General features: G+C 40.2%; 1 protein-coding gene across 2 annotated transcripts; it reads left to right on the forward strand.

Annotated features, from left to right (window-relative positions):
• The first annotated feature begins 3,648 nt into the window (after nucleotides 1-3,648).
• pld7 (phospholipase D family, member 7) lies at nucleotides 3,649-19,545 on the forward strand. 2 transcript variants are annotated; one of them, XM_084042100.1, is made up of 14 exons: nucleotides 3,649-3,781; nucleotides 3,913-4,060; nucleotides 5,839-5,952; nucleotides 6,595-6,694; nucleotides 8,915-9,777; nucleotides 11,234-11,421; nucleotides 11,645-11,828; nucleotides 13,287-13,401; nucleotides 13,974-14,101; nucleotides 14,868-15,071; nucleotides 15,223-15,362; nucleotides 16,835-17,000; nucleotides 17,954-18,053; nucleotides 19,010-19,545. In XM_084042100.1, the coding sequence occupies exons 2-14, from the start codon at nucleotides 3,935-3,937 to the stop codon at nucleotides 19,207-19,209; spliced, it is 2,628 nt and encodes an 875-aa protein (XP_083898226.1). In that variant the 5' UTR covers nucleotides 3,649-3,781; nucleotides 3,913-3,934; the 3' UTR covers nucleotides 19,210-19,545. The 2 variants fall into 2 exon arrangements, with proteins under 2 accessions (XP_083898226.1, XP_083898227.1); XM_084042101.1 differs by lacking the exons at nucleotides 3,649-3,781; nucleotides 3,913-4,060 and adding an exon at nucleotides 4,688-4,912.
• Nucleotides 19,546-20,667: the final 1,122 nt, after the last annotated feature.

The raw sequence follows: 20,667 nt of genomic DNA on the forward strand, positions 1-20,667 counted from the left end.
GTAAACAGGAAGTAAATTAGGGGGGTAAATGGCGTTCAACCACATACGGGATTAAAACACATATCTATTGAAAGATACTGACTAATACATTGCACAAAGACTCATAAGCGCGAGTTAACATTTGGGGCAACCGGGTAAGTAAGTGTTGTACATGGACGGAGAAAGTCGGGCTTTACTGGCGAAAGTGCAGGACGCACTGGGGGGTGTTAGCCAAGACTATCCCAGAAAGTAAAAGCCAGACTCGATAAAATACATAATAGTCTTGATCCAAGGCTATAGACCCGACAAAAGTTATTAGATAAAACCCTGACCGATATAGGTCAACAGCCAATTAATGCTCTTTCGCAACAACAAAACTAATTATACACAGCTTACCTGTAATGTAATTTGACCGAACTCTGTATTTTATTGTTATCATTACATACAGCACAGCACTGTTGCTGTTACTGGAGCTACAGCTAATGCGACGGGCCCAATCTCAGCGTGTCACTGCCCTCAAGTGGACAGACAAGCCTATAAACATGCATTCAAATAGATTTAGCAGTCTTGCCATAATGCGCTCCAAATAATGTATTTGTTGCAGTGGTAATGACGTAGGTTACATTACATATATAGCCTACCTACTGCATAAGTGAAGTGCCAAATGTAGGACACAATTATTATTGTGGCCAGAAGGCAATGCCTCAGCTCATTTTATAGCCACTGTACTGGAATGATTCGACTGGGTAGCTGGAAGCCTCGGCCCTAAACACGCTCACTACCAGTTAGGAGCAGACCGCTCATCACACCGGCCTGTCCTGTTTGGCTGTTTGTCCGGTCCGGTCGCCCCGAACGAGCAGAGCCCTCACCAGGCCCGGCCAGTGCCATCTATTAGAGAGTTATTACGCCAACTCCGTTCACTTCTTCGGGCCAGGTCTTCTACATACACATACATTGGCAAATAGAGCTGTGTTCCGTGAGCAGAAATAACGGAGCAGAAATAAGACTTCCGGTTGACGATCTCTTCAGAATAAGAGTACCCTCTAGAGTAAAAAGAAACCATTGAAAATCATTGAAAAACGGTTCATTTGCACATTAAAACTATAAATTAAGCATTTAAACGAAGCTATATAACACATATTATGTTTCTGTGTAACAAAAACGTTTTTTAAAACATTAAAACATTATCTAAATTGATAAATGCTGTTCAAAGGACTGCATAGCCTATACAAATTGGACACTGGACCGGAGACGGCTGGCGATGCCAGCACTTGTGACATACACACGCGTTCGGGGAGACCCCCTCTACAACGCCACACTCTCCGCTAAGCGGGAGAGGTGTAAAAAAAAGTGTGGCGGGCCGTCCAGTGAGGTCAGAGGTCAAAAAAGTGCCCTTTTCTGACATTTTCAGACAATAGTGGACACTGGACCGGAGACGGCTGGCGATGCCAGCACTTGTGACATACACACGCGTTCGGGGAGACCCCCTCTACACTGCCACACTCTCCGCTAAGCGGGAGAGGTGTAAAAAAAATGTGTGGCGGGCCGTCCAGTGAGGTCAGAGGTCAGAAAAGTGCCCTTTTCTGACATTTTCAGACAATAGTGGACACTGGACCGGAGACGGCTGGCGATGCCAGCACTTGTGACATACACACGCGTTCGGATATTTTCAAATAATTGTAATTGAGTAAAAGTACAACATTTGCCTCTGAGATGTAGTGGAATAGAAGTAAAAGTACTGAAAACTGGATATATTCATGCCATGGAGAAATTGTTGGACACCTGTTTACATGCTCACACATTTTCCTTAATGTTTTCTTAGCTACTTGCCTTTTTGCTATAGTTTTTATATTATTGATTTTTTGTATATATTGTTGATCTTCTTGTTTTGTTTTTGGTATTTTTGCTTGCAGTTGTGTGTGTATGTATTTGATGCTTTTTGTGTGTTTTTTAACCCTGATGTACAGCACTTTGATCAGTCTTTGGTTGTTTTTAAATGTGCTTTATAAATAAAATTCACTTGACTTGACTAAAGTAAAAATACCTCAAAATTGTACTTATAGCAGGAAAAAGAATAAAAGCAGATCTATAAGCTTGTGTGCATATAGATTGGCTTTTTTGTGTATAGGCTAGGAATAAATGTCATACGTTAACCACATAAATAATATATTGTGGTGATTGATTTATGTTTTTATTGACAAATACATGCATGACCATATATTTGTATTTTGTACATAATCTGTCAAAAGGATAAAACAAAAAAGCTCAAGAGGTTATTCCCATTGTGGTCCTTTGAGTGCAAATGATGTGTAAACTGAGTTTACATAGGTACATTCATACAATTTTAACATACTTGATACTTCATACTTGAAGTAAAATAGCAAAGAACAACATGGCTATGTAAAAGAAACCTATTATGTAGGCAACAACAAAACAATGTTTTTGTAGTTATGAGCATGTAGATTGGCTATTTCTGAACAGCATAAGTATAAATCAGGCTTAAGGGGTTAACTTATCTATGCTGAATAATTGCAGAAAGCAATGAATATAAATATGGGTATATAAAAGGTAATTATGTAATTCTAGGCGTCTGCTTTAATCAGGGTTGGACTGATAACACATAATTATTACCTAACTACAGCAGAATGGAAGGAGAGGGTTCATTTCCTGAGACATTTAGCAGGGAAAAACGAAATAAATAATTAAGGTTTTCAGGTTACACTTTACACTTGCAGGACAAACATTAATTAGAGAATGCATGCTTAACCATTCAAACTTTGAATGGTTAAGCATGCATTCTTGAATTTCAAAGTATTTCTAACCTATAATGCAGTGGTTTTCATAAATTCCTGTTACAAATGGCCCATATTTAGGTGTGAAGTGCACATTTGATGGGGGTCAATAGCCTCAATCTGGAACACCCTGGCAAACTTGCCACTTGGAAGTGTTTTAGTATGAGCCATTTAAAAGGCATACATCATAAATGTATTTTTAAAATAGATTTGTGTCTTTTAAAAAACATTTGAAAATCGTGATCTTATTTTGAAGGCAACCGGAAACCTTATTTCTGCTAGCTCGAAAACCGGAAGTCCAATTTCTGCTCACGGAACGGAGCTGGCAAATAGTGACAAATCCCTAAACCGGAAGTTCATGGAATGCATTGAAGTCGACGGCTCCTTGTCACTATTTCCAGCTACATGAACCACGTGACCGACGCTGTTTCTGACCCCTCATTGGCGCAACTCTCTAATAGAAGGCTCTGGGCCCGGCGTCACGGGGGGGGGGGGGTATCGCGACGGTGTTTCGGGGCGACTGGTTTGGTATTCGATGACTGCACTTCAATGTTTCATGGATTAACATGTTGCTACTGTTGTTATCAGAGTGGGGTCAGGCCTATTTGTTATTTCTCAAGACAAATGTAACTTCTACTTTAACGGGATGACTGTCTAACTTCAGACACATCGAAAGTAAACAGGGGGGACAATTAGAAGTGTTTAATCGCTCTCGCTGCCGACAGTGAATTTGCTGAAATGGAAAAACAGCGACCGCTGGGGTGACATACTTAAACAAGTCACTGAATTCGGTGTAACGACATTGTATAGCGTCGGTGGGAGGAGTCCAACGGATCCATCCACCAATCAATCAGCAGAGGACAGGAAATCGCGGTTTCTTCAACCTTTTGTTTATGCCTTCCTCCAGAGTTTGAAAAACACGCTTCCTGATGTTCCATCCTGACACATTCAAAACAAAACGCGCCTGGCGGCTGCTGAGTCCCGAGGAACAGTTCATTTCTGACTGATCGGTAATTTCTCTTCATTATTTTAGCGTTTTGACCCGCAGACATAGTTGCTTATTATCGCCCATCGTAAGTTATATTATGCAATTATTCGATGAACTAGTAACAACGTAACAAAGTTGTGTCTTGTAAATCAGGTAACGGTTACACGAGGCGAAGATGCCGATGAGACTACGAGAAAGGACGTCATCATCAAGACGAGGACCTCCATCATCATCATCATCATCATCATCATCATCAACCTCGTATGCGGACCATGATGCAGACTGGGTGGACTCGGTGGAGGTGGGTTCACTGTTCACTCACTGGGTTATTTTTATTGCTAACTGCTAAGCTTTTCCGCCTCCCTCCTCACCTCACCCTGAGTCAAAAACCCATAGCCCAGGGGGACGGCCGCGACGTGATTGGCTAGTTGGTTGTCAGAGGAGAGGAGACAATAGAAGTAGTTTGTTTATCCATTAGATTAGTCATGGTTCACAGACAGTCATGTTTCAGGGCTACCATTAGATTAGACGAAAATAGACTGAGGGGGAAATGTAATTAGAGCCCGAGATCTGCACCAGTGAAATTGCAATTTTTATTATTATTTGTAGGCACAAATTGTGTTTTTGAGGACCTAAACGGGTGCGCAACTTTGCACACACATCACACACCACACACCACGTATTTTAATGGTCTCAAAAAGGTCCACTAACAGCCTATTTTTGTTGTGCAATTATGTATCCTATGCCTGTCAGGCATCGCCTGAGAGACTGAAATTGCGATTTTTTTAAAGGTGTATATTTTACAAATTGACTTATCCATGCTTCTTTTGTTGACCTGACAACCACTCCCTGCCAATCACAATGCGACCGTACCTCTGCGCTATGGGATGTGAACTTCCTCGCTGATTATTTCTCTCAGCCACGTAGCTCGCACGCAGCGTGGAAGAAAAAGAAGACAGAGTACAAACTAGTTTTAATTTATATAATAAACCCCATGTAACGCTAGAGACGTCTATATTATAAACTACCATTACATTTAACGTTGTTTTTACCAGACAATAATTCTGTTTGTTTAATTCCATTGTGAATGGGTGTAGTCCAGTCAACCGGTGCTACTTTCTAGGTAACGGTTTAACACACCTCAGACATCATGGTAAGAAAGATAGACATTATCTGTGTTTTATATTTATTACTAATATACACCTATATAATGTGTTACATGATTTTACTGGTATGGACAATGAATGCCTAATTTAGGGGTAGTACGACGTTGTCGCTTTGTCGATGTTTAACTTTGTTTTGCATTTGTTTGCTTTACATTTGGCAGTGGTGGAGGAAGTACTCACATTTATTACTAAAAAGTCCTGTATTAAAAAGATACTTGAGTAAAAGTACAAAAGTATTGATATCAGAATATACTTATCATTATGCAGACTGTCCCATTTCACACGTTTCACAAATGTATACACACACACACACACACACACACACACACACACACACACACACACACACACACGCGCATACATCTTTTGAATATAGAAGATTACTGTGAGCTTAGATCGGCTATTTTCAAATGGCCGAAATGTATATACGGTTGAAGTGGTTAATGTATGTTTTGTAATAATAATCAAAATCTACAAAGTAACTAAAGTTTTCAAATAATTGTAGTTGAGTAAAAGTATAACATTTGCCTCTGAGATGTAGTGGAGTAGAAGTACTGAAAATTGGAAACACTCCAGCAAAGTAGAAATACCTCAAAATTGTACAGTAAATGTACTTAGTTACTTTACACCACAGGCATTTGGATATTGCTCACTCACACCACATGGCCCCTCCCCTCTTTTGTGATCGTTCCATCCTGGGGGTTTCTAACACTTTTCTTTTTGTTCCTTTTGCTAATTGTGTGAATTTAATGCCCTTAAAATGCAAAGATACAACATCAGTATATAATTGACATCGCTTCTTTATTTTTTATTTTTTACATTGTTCAATCAAATGTACTCTGTCATGTTGAAGAATTCGATATATTGTTGCCCAGCCCCTGCTGAGAATGTGAATAATTGATCCACCCTGCAGGAGTCAGATGACTCAGACACTGAGTCTGTGCAGAGTCAGAAGAACCAGAGGCTGGACCGAGATGAGAGCCCTTCTCTGCCAGAAGAGGAAGTCGATGAGGCGTCAAGTACAGTGGTAGGAGCCCTCTATAGATACTAGTAGCACTAGCAAGTATAGATAAAATAAAATAAATAAAATACCTGTGTTTGGACAGATGCTGCTATAGAGCCAAAGAAACTCATATGATGAGGTGAATGTTTGCATGTGGTAGACTTTGGATGCACTGGATAAAAGGCCATTCACACTGAGCACTATAACTATAAAGTATCGTTTTAGTCAAGTGGATGGCAGTGTTAACATCGACCTATAAAAAAAATACAATGGTGAACGATATAGTTATACCGTAATTATCTTTATAGTTATCGTGCCCGGTGTGAATGGCGTCAAAATCTTAAGGAAAGTACAAAATATGAGAAAATGTCAACACGCCAGTGTTTGTGTGTATATCTTGTAAACTTATGACATAAAGAATTGAGTGTCACACATTTTTATGTTTATGATTTACCGTGGTGCAAATGTGTGATGTGGCTGTGAAATGTCTTGAGTGTACAAAAAATGTATTCATGAATTTATTTAGCCTTTTTCCAAAACATGATCGTTTTGCCTAATACTTACAGAATAATAATTAACAATCATTTGATAACTATTACAGCTTAAAAACAACTCTTTTTTTAAAACAGTGTATTGAAATTAATAATACTTGTTTCTTTTCTCCAGGCTCTAAGGTCATGTTCTGTTGTATTGGAACGTGTGCCACTAGAGGAGGACATGGAGAGGAAAGACCCAGATGACAATGAAGACATGAGCCGCAGAGCAGGTGAGCAAATACTCTGGAGAATAAACACCTCAGAGTTTAGATGGCCAACAGGCAACAGTGTCAGTGAATGTGCTCGTTCTGGAACAACCAGATAAGCGGCCGGGAATGTTATTCCCTCTTCAGTGCCCTCAACCCGAATGTATCTTTGACCTCGGTCATGTGATTGAGCTGCTTTCACCGAATAACTGAGCGGGGAATCTGGCATATCTGGAGAGGCCTTTATTAAATGGTGTGCAGACCTAGCACATAACAGGCGTGATGTGCTGCTGGGCACGAGCCAGCATGCTAATGGAGCAGACCTAGTTATGAGACACAGAGAGACTAGTCTCTCGAGACAGACTGTTGACTCACACAATTTTCAAATGCATCCGCCATGCAGTCGGAAGCGCAGAAAATTATTCGTGGGTAAAGTGGATTCGTCTTTGCAGTTGCCCAAATTTATCCTACTGTAAATCAAATTAGTTGAAGCACAGTTGCTGCTTAGTAGAAATGGAAATTAAAACATGTACGTTATACATTTAAAAACGGGAAAGCATCTGTCATTTTAGATGTTGCTATTTATATAGCAACATTAAGTTTGTCAGAAAACTTATGTTGGGATTTAGAAGTTGTTTTTAAAATCGGCCTCAGGTCTAAATGGGTTGAAGATATATTAAAATATATGTTTGTGAACGGAAATGACGAACAGATGATGGCTTCCACATCAGCTTTCAGGAGATGTTGTTCCAGACTCTATTTAGCATTCATCGATTGTGGAATAGTTGTCTGGCTACGCAAGACTACAGAGAGACAGACTAAAGGTAAATGGTTATGTATGCTTCATCACCAAGGTGATACCGTCACCTTAGTGACAAAACACATGTAACCATTTGCCTACCGGGATGATAGGAAAATCAAATGCCAAGGTTTGTCTACAAAAAGCCTTTCTTCAACGTAGTCATAGCCATCTAAAAGCATCCCTACACTTCAACATTGCTACTAAGTGTATACCAGTATGGTATGTTGAGAACGTTGCTGGACAGGAAATTGTTTGTTCTAGACGAAAGATATATTTAATCAGTTCAATGAGTCAGTACAGAACAGAAAGTGTACAGAACAGCACAGCTATGTACACTTAACCATGAAGATGAATACGATTCATATTGGCATTTAGCAGATGCTCTTATCCAGAGTGACTTACAAAGTGCAAGATCGAAGTACTGTAGATGGCATGAACCCTGGTTAACAAATAACAGTAAATAAACATTTGATTAAACAAAATATGAACGAAAAAAAGAAACAAGCAACATGGTAAATGGTCAAGTAAAGAGGGCAAAGAAATCAATTATGTGAATGAATGGTTTTTATTTCTGTATCAAGAGTTCTGAGATGTGATTAAGTAACTAGGATAGAATACCAGGTATAAGTAAACAAAACCTAGCCTATGTTGAAAAACATAACACATTTAGCAATTGTGGACAAGCAAACCGTCTGCAGCGTAGCATAACTAGCAAATATTTAAATGGGCAGCAAGAGGTAATGCAAGGAATTAAGGATTGCTAGGGGGGGTTCGGTCAAGTCTGAAGATGTGGGTTTTCAGAGTGGAGCTGACAGTAAAGGAGGGTGTAGTCAAGCCTGCAGTAGTCAAGCCTATAGATGAGTGAGGATTGAATAAGGTCATCCTCTGGTGTCAGGTGCAAACCTACAGTACAGGACTGAATGATTGCTTAAATGTGTGCCTTGAAGGGCTGTCCAGGACCACTCCCAAATTCTTTGCATTTTGAGCAGGAGTTTTCATTTTTGTTTATGGAAATGGAAAATCCTGCAGAGGGCAAGACTTTACCAGGGAAGAAGAGAAGCTCACTCTTCTGGGTTGAGCTTGAGGTGGTGGGAAGTGATCCACTGTGAGATGGCAGCAGGCATGCAGTGATGCACTCTTCAAACTGTGTGGCAGAAGGAGGGAAGGAGAAACGGTTGAGTGTCATCAGCAGCATAACCGTGATAGGAGAGCTTGTGAGGAGAGATGAATGGCAAGGCTAAGAGAGTAAAGGGAGGGAAAAATGAAGAAGCCAAGCACAGGCCCCTGGGGGGTATGGGGAGATGAAAACAAAAGACTCACATAGGAGGAGAAGCACTTGCCATCCCAAAGACACAAATTGCTTAATTTTGTGTTTCGAATAAATGATGCATACTGACTGTATGTAAATCACTCCAAATAATATTTTGTCCATTCCTATACAGGGAGGCAACCTATCTCACGGATCCCTACTCTGAGCACCGTGACCAAAAAACGTCCCACTGCCGTTCACAGCACAGAACCTCCTCTCTTCAAAAAAGATGGAGTCAGCCACACACCTGACGGCGGGGAGGTCCGTAAATCCATGCTCCCCGGCGTCAGTCGAGAAACGGCCCTTCCTCTGCCATCAGTGCGAGTCCCCAGAATCCCTCTCAGTTCTGCTGTCAGCGGTGCAGAGCAAGGTGCCTCGGAGCTGCCTCCCCAGAGCCTCCCGGCTGGCATCGCGTACGGCTCCACGGAGGAGCAGCAGAATGTAGTCGTCACTGCCAGACCTGCCCTCAGAGCAGAACCAGCACACGTCGGTCCTGAGGACCACACAGCACCTCACCTCTCGGATGAGGTCCCCTGCAGTCTAACGGTACAGGAAGAGCGCTCAGAGGGAACGAGGGAGAGTGAGGTTGATGAGATGCAGGAGAGCGAGGTTGATGAAAGTGTCAGTGACGGAGAGTGCGCCACCTCCGGTGATGGTAAGGGTGAAGCCAGGGACGCCGGCCCAGTGACCCCCATCGCGGATGAAGAGCCTCCGTGGGAGTCGGAGCTGATTAAACCTATTCTGGATATTGAAGAAGACGACGACTCGTCATCGGACAGTCAGTGTGTGGATGATCCAGCAGCTGAGGAGTCTGGTGTTCTGACAGTCAGTGAGTCAGAGGAAGCAAACGGTTACCATGATAAGTCATACACAGAACAAGAGAATGTTCCGGCAGTGTTCTCGGCTCCTGCTGAGCGGATCCCTGATACAGATGAGCCCACTACTGCAACAGTTACTCAAAAACCAGCCAAGACTAAAGCAAAGCGCACAGAAAAGGTGAGTTTCTGCTGCTCTACGATAGCTTCCTGCTGTTGAAGGAAACTTGATAATTATGTAATGGCATGTTATTAGCACTGTAGCTCTGCACTGCTAACAACTACAGTCTGACTTGGGGAAAGCTTGAAATATAGTTTTGTAAAGGCCAAAAGGCTTTTTTTCCACTCTTGTTTTATAACAAGACTTTATTTCAGTTATTTTTGGTGGTATTTTCAACACGTGGAAGAATGTTGATGAGGTCAAGTCCTGCTTTGTTTTCTCCCAAATCTTAAGAGCGTGGTTATTTCCAAGAAGGATTGAATTGGGGGTTATTTTTTTACAAGTCAGAGACAGTCTTGTTATGGACTTATTGGTTCTGGGCTCCCTCACATGGCTGTGTAGCGATCAGATGAAGTCACTGGTGTGAAATGACTCCACCCTTCCCTGACTCCTGTGGAATGTTACACGCCCATGAATCAAATTCCCATAGCCTGTATTTACATGTATTTATTTTTACCATGATTACTGTGAATAGTTGAGCTATGGCAACAAGTCGGTTAAAGCGTTGAGGTGCATTTAGGTGACTAATTCCAATAACCTGGTTTCATGGTTTGGTTGGTAGTAAGCAAGGTTTCTCGCCATGTCCAAGTTTTTGGTTGTTTGTTGTTTTACTTGTGGGTACTATGTTTTCAATATTATCTCTGTATATTAGTTGTAAGATTAATGTTCAATTTGCACCCAAAAACTGAGCCCTCTTCTGTGACTCTGAAGCACTGCTGAAGTAGTGCTGAAAAGTTTACTTCAGTGAAGCGACGTCACTGAGGTAACATCTGTTAAAATGATAACTACAACCCAAAGGGTAAAGGTTTTCAAAAAATTAACAACCATACCCAGTTCAGACAATATGAATTTGGTTGATGTAATGATGAGCATAGACCATATGGGTGTGCTTGCCCAATGCTTGCCTATGAAATGCATCATGGGAATTGTAGGAATACAGAAAGGCTGAAATGGATAGACAGTAACATTTTCTGTCTATGGATTTTCTATGATAACCATCAACAATTAAATGAAATGCATGAAAGTGTCCTTAAAGAAGTCCATACCCCAATTAAGATAATTATTACAGTGGTCTTGCTTTCAGAGGTCTGCCCTGAGATTGAGAGGTCGGGGTTCAATTCCGGGCCGAGTCATACCAAATACTACAAATATGCTACCCATTGTGCCTCCATGCTTGGCACTCAGCATCAAGGTTAGGATTGGGGGTAAGTCCCTGTGACATACTAGCATCATGTCCAGGGCGTGTACTTCAGGCGATATAGTTGCTAGAGAAACAGGAGATAGACTCCTGCCACATGGCTCGGGAACCGTTGGATCCCGAGGCTATTTACTTAATGTATCATTACTGTAAACAATGTTAATCTGTCAACAAGCATCTAATATCAATTTTCTGTCCCTCTCCCACACATTCTGTCAGAAATCAACGTGCTCCGGTTTTGCCCTGTTCTGCCTCTGGCCCACCACTCTGCTCCTTCTGGGGGGTCTTGGGCTGCATGTGTGGCAGTACGGTCTACCCAGGTCTGTGGAACAACTCCTGGCGCAGCTGGAACTGCACTGGCTGGAAGGCTTGAGTGTGGTGCAGGAGCCCTGCAGCACAGACTGCCGGTGAGACTGAGACGATCTCTAATTTATGAATGCTGTAATATTGTGATTAACATAAATAAAAACAAACGTGTGTGTGTGTGTGTGTGTGTGTGTGTGTGTGTGTGTGTGTGTGTGTGTGTGTGTGTGTGTGTGTGTGTGTGTGTGTGTGTGTGTGTGTGTGTGTGTGTGTGTGTGTGTGTGTGTGTGTGTGTGTGTGTGTGTGTGTGTGTGTGTGCATCTCCAGAGTGCGTCTGCTGGAGAGTATGCCTATAGGTTTGTACCCGTCCTCGCCGTCTCCTGCCCTGCCTAGTGTGTCCTCTGGATGGCTCAGTCTGTTGGAACAAGCCAACCGGTCTGTTGACATCGCTGCTTTCTACTTCACCCTCAGAGGCAGCGACCAGGGCCTTCCTGAAGCTACAGACTCCCAGGTCAACAACACAGCACAGCTTAATAGTGCTAGACTAAGCAAGCAAATGTTATGGAATTTCGTTAATCCATTAAAACACATCTGTGTAACCACTTTAACCATTATTTTATACTTTGCCTATTCAAAAATATTCATAGAGCTTGTATATCTGTTATTTTTTTTAAAATCATGAACATTTGTGCAAATCTTTGAATATATATATATGTATATATATATATGTATATATATATATATATATGTATATATATATATATATATATATATATATATATATATATATATATATATATATATATATATATATATATATATATATATATATATATATATATATATATATATATATATTTATTTATTTATTTATTTATTTTTTGTCCCTAAATACGATACGATACACATGATTGGCACAACGGGATGCCGTCTTTATCTTATAATGGAGAGACTTTGGAGATGCTGAATATTGAGAGACTCTGTGAGGAGGAAAAAGTCTTAAATTATATATATATATATACACACACACACACACACACACGCTTTTTGAAGCATTTCTTTTTACTCAAATCTTTGCTTCTGGGGTGGTCCCTGGAACAACACATTTTGAGATGGGATTTGCGGCCAAATGCATATCATTTTGTAAAAAATAATTGTGCATTTGTATAGTCCCCAGAAGCAAAGATTTGAGTTACAAATGTTCCCTTAAAAATGATTCAAAGATTTGCACACATTGTCATGATTTTTCAATCAAGCTCATAGCGCAGCACTCGGCGCCACACTATGAGCTTGTATATCTGCTATTTTTGAATAGCCAAAGTATAAGATAATGATTAAAGTGGTTCAAATCTAAAATGACAGATGCTTTCCCGGTCTTAATGGGTTAATAATCAATTGGTGGTTCCCTTATCGAACAATCATCAATTAATAAGTGATGATTTTCCTGAGAACCTGAATTTACTATAAACTGCGGTATAAGGTATGTATTACCTGAGAGTACCTGAAACTTTTTGTACTGAAAATACTGGTGTTTAGATTTACCAAACAATTCAATTAGACATGTAAACTAATCAATAACATCAATAATTGTCAATTTTAAGATATAAACCCTCTTATACATTATATTCCATAGTGGAAAGCAGTAGCGGTTAAACCATTTGAGGATAACATTATGAGCTGCTTGTTGTAGGTCTTAATAATTATAGGAAACGTACTGAATAGTTTTCAAACCTTTTTCTAGCGCCAGCCAAATAGAGAAATGGAAAAGTAATTTTCATTCATGTTAATTATGGTTTATTTTTTCTTTAACAAAAGATCACATTTGATCTGTGTTTTAATAAATTGGATATCTTGAAAAGCCCTTTTTAGAATCCCTTTTTAGATTCAATAGAAATAAAGGTTGTATTATGACCGCCTATCAAGTGAAATTGTCTGTATTTGAACGGTTATAATATTTGTTTTTCCCCAGGGGAGGGAGGTGTTTAAGAAGCTGATGCAAATGGAGAACAGAGGAGTGAATCTTCGAATCGCCGTCAACTCGCCTCAGAACTCAACACAGGACACACAACAGCTGGCTGGAACAGGTATAGCATGATTCTACCATAATCATTTATCTAGTCATTTAATTTTCTACTATTTCTATTATACTAAATGCACTGCAGCTTCTGTACAAACCAATTCATTTATATTCTGATGCTGTATGACTCTGACAAAGTCCTTTGGCCGAAACATTAGTGAAATAAATTGGTATATACGCAAGCTGCAGTGTTGCGTTGAGTCTCTGTTTTTACAGTAGGTGGCCAGTGACTTGAACCATTTTCCTTCCACACCTCCTGCATGGAGCGCGTGACCCGTGATGATGTTGGTTCGAATCCAGCACACAACACCAATGGTTTTGATAATCTGGATTGTGGAAGTTAAATGGTGGATTTGTGGATGGGACTCTATATGAACAAACTTGTTATATCAACAAAACGCATCGCATTCTGTTTGTGTGACATGCATGATGGAAAGGTTTTTAAAGTGAAACTGGACAAAGTCACTGGCCATGTACTGTATGTTCATTTTACTCTTTGTATCTGCAACAATCAGGTGTACACTGATATTGTTTTTAACTTTCAGAAAACATTGCTTTTGTTCTTGTTCTCTGTATCAGGTGCTGATGTGAGGGAGGTGGATCTAGGGTCAGTAACAGGAGGAATCATCCACACCAAACTTTGGGTGGTGGATCAGAAACACATGTACCTGGGCAGCGCCAACATGGACTGGCGTTCCCTCAGCCAGGTACTGTCAGAACGCAGTGCTAGAATACATGAAATAATAAATGCACCCAAGGAGATTTCAAGATTCTGAAGATTGATCACCCAAACCGTCTCAGGAGGTCATTAATAATGAAGTGTAAATGTATCCCTTGACAGTGTAGCGAAGACACAGTAGAGAGGCCTCTGGTGGGATTTGGTCCTCTGTACTAGTTGAAGCAAAAATAAGTCTCATGCCCATAGCTACCAGTAGGACTCATAACGATTTAGTTTTTTTTTTTACTGAAGAGCAGTTCCTTTTTGACAAATTGGCTAAATTGGTTGCTTTAGAGAAAAACAATGGAGTCACCAAACGCGGTAGTGTTTGGGTTCATGAATATGCACAGAAAATCTCATGGCAATCCAGCAAATACTTTTTGAGTTATGCTGTTTAGGACCATATTGGTGAAAGACTACAGGCTCATCTGACTACTGCTGATGTTTATATTAACTATGTAACTTTTTCGTGAGATTTTTCATGATCTTTTGAATGAAATTAAAAGATGAGTTACGAACCTGCACGACCCTTATCTTCATATCCAGCTGTTAACAATGTTAGACCTTTCTTTGTGTACATAGGACTTGAACTCATGACCTCAGTATTTCTAAAGTCCTGACTAAGATCTAAACCAATAAACTACTGATCTGCTCTAGGGATGATTTTTTTTTGTTAACTTTAAAAAAGTATTAACAACTTTTAACAGACATTCTATTCCATCATAATAAGAATTCTGTTTTTATTTTGATCCCAGGTAAAGGAGGTTGGAGTCTCGGTAGAGGACTGCAGCTGCCTGGCACAGGACGCGTCTCGTATATTCGGGTTGTACTGGAACATCGGCGCTGAGAAAAACGCTTCCCTGCCACCTTACTGGCCTGCTCGTTTTTCTGCCCTGTCCAGCTCCCTGCATCCCCTGCAGCTGAAGCTCAATGGAGTGCCTGCTCGTGTCTACCTGTCTGTGAGTTCAGTGGTATAAGAAATGCAGGCTGTCAGCCTCAGTATACTTAAACAATCCGACGACAGCACAGCAGGGACGGGACCCAATGTGGTCCCCAAATCTGCGTACCTGCATGTCTTAACAATTTACCTTTCTGTTTGTCTGCCATCAGAGTGCGCCACCCCAGATCTCTGCCCGTGGTCGAACAGACGATCTGGCCTCCATCTTGTCTGTGATCTCAGATGCTCAGAAATCTGTCTACATCTCTGTGATGGATTACCTGCCTTTATCTCAGTACACACAGCCACTCAGGTCAGAGGCTGCACTCCACTCACAAGTTATGTTTGTCATTGTGTTTAACAATGCACAATACAAAGCCTTGTTTCCAGGGGGAATACAGAGGTGAAAAGGTGATCAAACTAGCTATATAAAAAATAATAATAATATATAAAAACTAGACAAGGGCTGAAATGGTGCCGGCCTATTCGGGGCCTTGACAGTCTTGAACGATGCTAGTCGGTAATACATGTATTGCATGAAGATCAAGGCGTAATATCTCCCCTGCCCAAACAGGCTTTCCATGTTAGTTCAGCAGTATACATTTTGGTGCTTGCACAGGAGACCATTCAGGGTTCGAATCCTGGGTAAGACTTAAGCTTTAAAGAAAAAGACTCATAGCAGAAGGATTGTTGTTGCATGTCTTGGCATCTCGGCCATATCCTTTGCATGTTGATAGCTTTTAGATCAGTTCTTTTTGGCAAGTGACAACGTCATGTGATGGACTATATTGTAAATTAGGCATTAGATGTTGCCCATGTTGCTTGTTGAACATCAAGGCTATACCCAATCAATAAATAACTTTGTGCAGGTCGGGGTAATTAGATTGATGTGGTGGCTGAATCCTCTTTGGCAATCTGCCTTTATGCATAAAATGACTTCAGTGCAATTTATTAAAGGTTTGGCTGCCAGGATATACAGACACATGCGGTCTGAGATTTAACAGCCACTGCAGGAAATGTTATCGGTAACATGAATATAATGGCCTATAAAATCAATAATATAATTTATAGCTGAAGGAAATATGCCTACAGGTTAATATGACTGGAAATACTTACACAGTCATTGTTTATTCATTTTATTTGACAAAGTGTCATTTGACCATAACAAAAAAGTGCTGTAGCTGAGCTCCAGTGTGCTGTTTTAGTATAGTTCCTTTTTGGGGGTAGCACTACACCCCTGGTTTTAATGCTCTTAACGTATGGATGGATACGTTTAGCTGACTATAGACCAATTATTTGTTTATTACTAACATTGAGACTGGATGCACAGATGATTGTTTCACGCAATCAATTCCCAACCTGTTGTTTCGGGGTGCGCTGGTTTCAGCACACCCCAACCCCCTCTTGTGTGTTGGCTAGTGAGGCGCTGGCTAGTGAGGCGCGTCCTAGCGAGACCTGATAGAATGGGTTTCATTGCGCGCATACTAGTTGCACGCATACTGTTTTTTATCAGTGTGACGTCGTCTGTTAAGGGGTCTATAGTCCCTGGAGGAAAGACACATAAATGTTTATGAAAGGAATGTGTAAGTTTGTTTGATGCGCAATAACGTTCAGGCAACCACAATTATTCACGGAAGAATTTGGCAATGTTTTAATGTGAGAAGAATCTAAAAATAGAACGGAGATCAATTGTGAAAGAAAATGGTTTGTGTGCATTATATGGCTAAAGCTGTGAAAAGACAATGACATTTATTGTTGGTGGTATGTTTTTTTTTATGCCGTCAGTTTCTGGCCTGCTATAGACTCAGCCCTGCGGTCGGCAGCCTGTACCAGAGGTGTGGAGGTCAGGTTGATGGTGAGCTGCTGGCAGCATTCTTCAGACTCCATGTTCATCTTTCTCCAGTCTCTGCTAGTCCTCCACAGACCCCCACTGAGATGCAACATCAACGTAGTACGTTGGATTATCTGTCTATATATCTGTCGCTCAATCTGTTGTCGTATGGTAGTGTGCCTTGACTAAAATAGCAGATCTACAAGGTTGTGAGCTACAAGGTTGTGAGCAAGTATAAATCAGGCTTATCTCTTTGGATATGTCTTTTTTCTTTTCTTTTTTTTTTAATTGAGAGAGAGAAAGCTTAGAGGGAGATGGTGTTGGGGCTAATTTACCCCTTTTCAGCTGAAAATATGCAATTTTTGTCAGGAATAAATGAGTCTAATGGAGACAAAAGGAAGTATCCAGACAGTATTCACACAGCTCAACAAGGGGGAATGTGGGTTCACAGCTGAGTGTATTAACTCGCTACACAGTTCTTAAGCTTAATTCTTAAGTTAATTCTTACGGAGTTTATGTAAGCAATAATACAAGAGGTGTTCAAATGTGTGGTTTTCAAACATTTAAATGTCAAGGCAAACCTGTATTCGTTGCAAAATATCTGTTCTACAAACTCACAGCGTGTCGTAATGTGATGCTTTGTGAGCTTGTAGATCTGCTGTTTTAGCTTTTTTGTGATTCAATATTCAACAAAATGAATTAATTAATTGTATGAAAATATAACATTTTCACCTATAATGACCAAACTATGTTAACTACTGGATTACAGAATATGAGGAGTTGGACTGATAAAACATTGATAACACAGGCAGAGACGGTGGATGAAAGCAAGGGCTTACATATTTAGAAATGGTCAGGAAAAGTTATGATTTTTTTTTTTTTTAATGTTTCACTACCTCAAACAAACCTCACCCCCCTGTGATCTTTGGCGCCCCCAAGTACTTTTGTGACATAGATACAGTACAGACACTAAACGGAGGTTTACAGAGAAGGGGTGACATGTGACACAGGGATAAAAAGATAAAGGTATTGGTCTCTGTGTTAATTTTAATCTGTTTCTTTGTTTTTTCTAGAAAGTGTTTGTGGTGCCATCTACAGCAGAGCAGAGTAAGATCCCGTTTGCTCGAGTCAACCATGCTAAGTACATGGTGACCGACAGAGTGCTCTATATAGGTAAAATATGACTACACACTATACTGTTCATACTGTTTTTGGCTTTGTTGAAATTTGTTCTTCTAAATAAAGCTCTTCATCTACAAGCTCACAACACGTCAGAACACACACTGTGTAAGCTTGTAGATCGGCTATTTTGGCAGTGAGATTTGGTGTAGACCGAAAAAAAGTGGTCAAAGTACAGAGCCAACTCGGGTCCAGTTTACTAAGTCTAGAGGGTTTAAGTGGTTAAATCTATATTTAAAAATGTTGGTTAATCAGTTCTAATGCGATTTATGTCTGTCAACTACAGTGTTAAAGCCGTACTTGGTAAGTCCCAAAATAACGATTTTTAGCAACTTCTGCTGCTCACTACCATCATTGCAGGTCTTTAGAGGATTCCTGCATTACCCAGAATTCCATTTGTTTTCACCGGAAGGCGGAAGCGTTTCAAAAAGTGTTCTTTTTGTTGTTTTATACTATCTGCAGAACTTTTCTCTTAGCCAGCGGAGCTTTAGTTACCGTGAGCTCTGTTTTCTTTTGCTGTTTTTCCATCTTCCTGTTTTTCCAATCCTATAATGCCATAAAAACAACGTGAAATTCCTTTTTGTTACTAGCGCGGTAGTTCCGGGACAAACAGGAAACCGATGCATTTCCGTTTCCGTTTTTCGGCTGTATGACGTAATTTTTGCGGGAAAGACGCCCCTGTCCACTTTCAATAGAAAATATGTTTATAAAAGGCTTTCGGGGGTGAGATTCATGGAATGGGTGTTGAGAAACATTTGCCACTCACAAAAGATATAAAATGTAATAGTATTACTTTAAGCCCTAGGGCTGATACAGCTTATCAATTTCTTTGTCCTTTCACCCAGGCCAAATAAAGGCTAGGTATGCGATAAGTACTTGTATCTTTGTAAACTTGTTTGCATCTACCCAACATAAACCAAGTTGTGGTGTTTATTGTCTCATCAAAACAGGAACATCCAACTGGTCTGAGAACTATTTCACCCACACAGCGGGGGTGGGGCTGGTGGTGAACCAGACGGGGTCAGAGGTCAGGCCAGGCCAGGCCACACTGCGTAGCCAAGCGGAGGAGCTGTTTCTCAGAGACTGGACGTCTGACTACGCCATCCCACTCCCAGATAACGAACCATACGTCTGCCCGCACCATCACTGAAGTTTCTTAGTATTACTCTGAGAATCTTCTACATCTAAGTACTTGAACGCGCACATGCACAGGGACCAAAGATTGCTTGCTAGCTATAGACAGTGCTGAGTCATTTTGCAACTTTTTCATGGCTGCGATGGTTATTTTACTGTATATATTTGCATTTCTGTTATCAGCCAACATTCTTTTTTTGTATGTTTTGACTTAAAATTTGCTACCATGTATTCTGATGACGAGTTTTTTTTCACTGAAATTTGCAAGCATTTGACCGAAGACATTTAAAAGATTTGTTCTGTATATTTGTGCATTTTGTAGTATACAATTAAAATGTTGGTCTTTCTCAGACTTTCATTTGTTGTGTTTTTGTCTGATGGCTCTGTTCTATCCATCCAGCTCAGTATTAGATAGACAAGAACCAAATGTTCTCTTTGAATCAATGCTACTTTACAATTATAGCTTATTTTGAAAAAAAGCAAGTTCTAAGTTCTGACAGGGTCAAAAGCTGTGTCAACCCCATAACTTGAGTCAAAGTATAGGCTAGATACTCGCCGATTACTGCTCAAATGTTACTCAACTATGTGAAAGTAGCACAATCAAAATTGTACTTGAATTACTGGACTACTTGCTTTTAAATATACTTAAGTATTCAAAAGTATGTGCTTTTAAAAATACTTGCGAATACTTGAACTAGTTACTTTTTAGATTTAGATTTTTATTACTAAACATACATTAACCACTGAAGCTATATATATTTTGGCTATTTGAAAATGGCCGATCTACAAGTTTGTGACACGTTGTGAGCTTATTAATTTGTAGATCTGCTATTTTCAGTTCAAGTACTTTAAACTTTTGGTACTTTAAGTACATTTTGATACCAATACTTTTGTACTTTTAAGTAACTTGTGAATTCCAGACTTTTACTTGTTGTAACAGTATTTCTACATTGCAGTATTGATATTTTTACTTAAGTAAGAAATGTGAATTATTTTTCGACCACGGCAAAAATACAAAAACAATGAATTAAGAAGACACAAAATATTAAGGTGTTATAATGTATTGTCAGATACTCCCTGGTCTCTTTAAGCAGACAATTGACCCCTTAACAGACGACGTCACAATAATTGGTCTATTGGCGGGCTCTTAGAATCATCAGCGCGCGCGCGCGCGCGCACACACACACACACACACACACACACACACACCTGCACGAGAGACGGGGGTGTTTGATACAAACTGAAATAAACAACTTTATAGTGTAACTTACACAACATTCATGGAAGTAGGCCTACAGCAGAGTTGTCATTGTTATCAGGGAGTTAAAACTACTAAACCACGCCTGTGACAGGCTCAGCTGAAAGAGAAGTTCATTATCTTCACAAGGAACAGCCTGGTCACTTTCTTTCCAAAAGCATGGCTACACCAATTATTCAGGTGAGTTAGTTAGCCTAGCTGCTTAGCATTACCGTG

This window comes from Gymnoscopelus microlampas (genome assembly GCF_963454915.1).
Source record: "Gymnoscopelus microlampas genome assembly, chromosome: 18".
Lineage (NCBI taxonomy): Eukaryota > Metazoa > Chordata > Actinopteri > Myctophiformes > Myctophidae > Gymnoscopelus > Gymnoscopelus microlampas.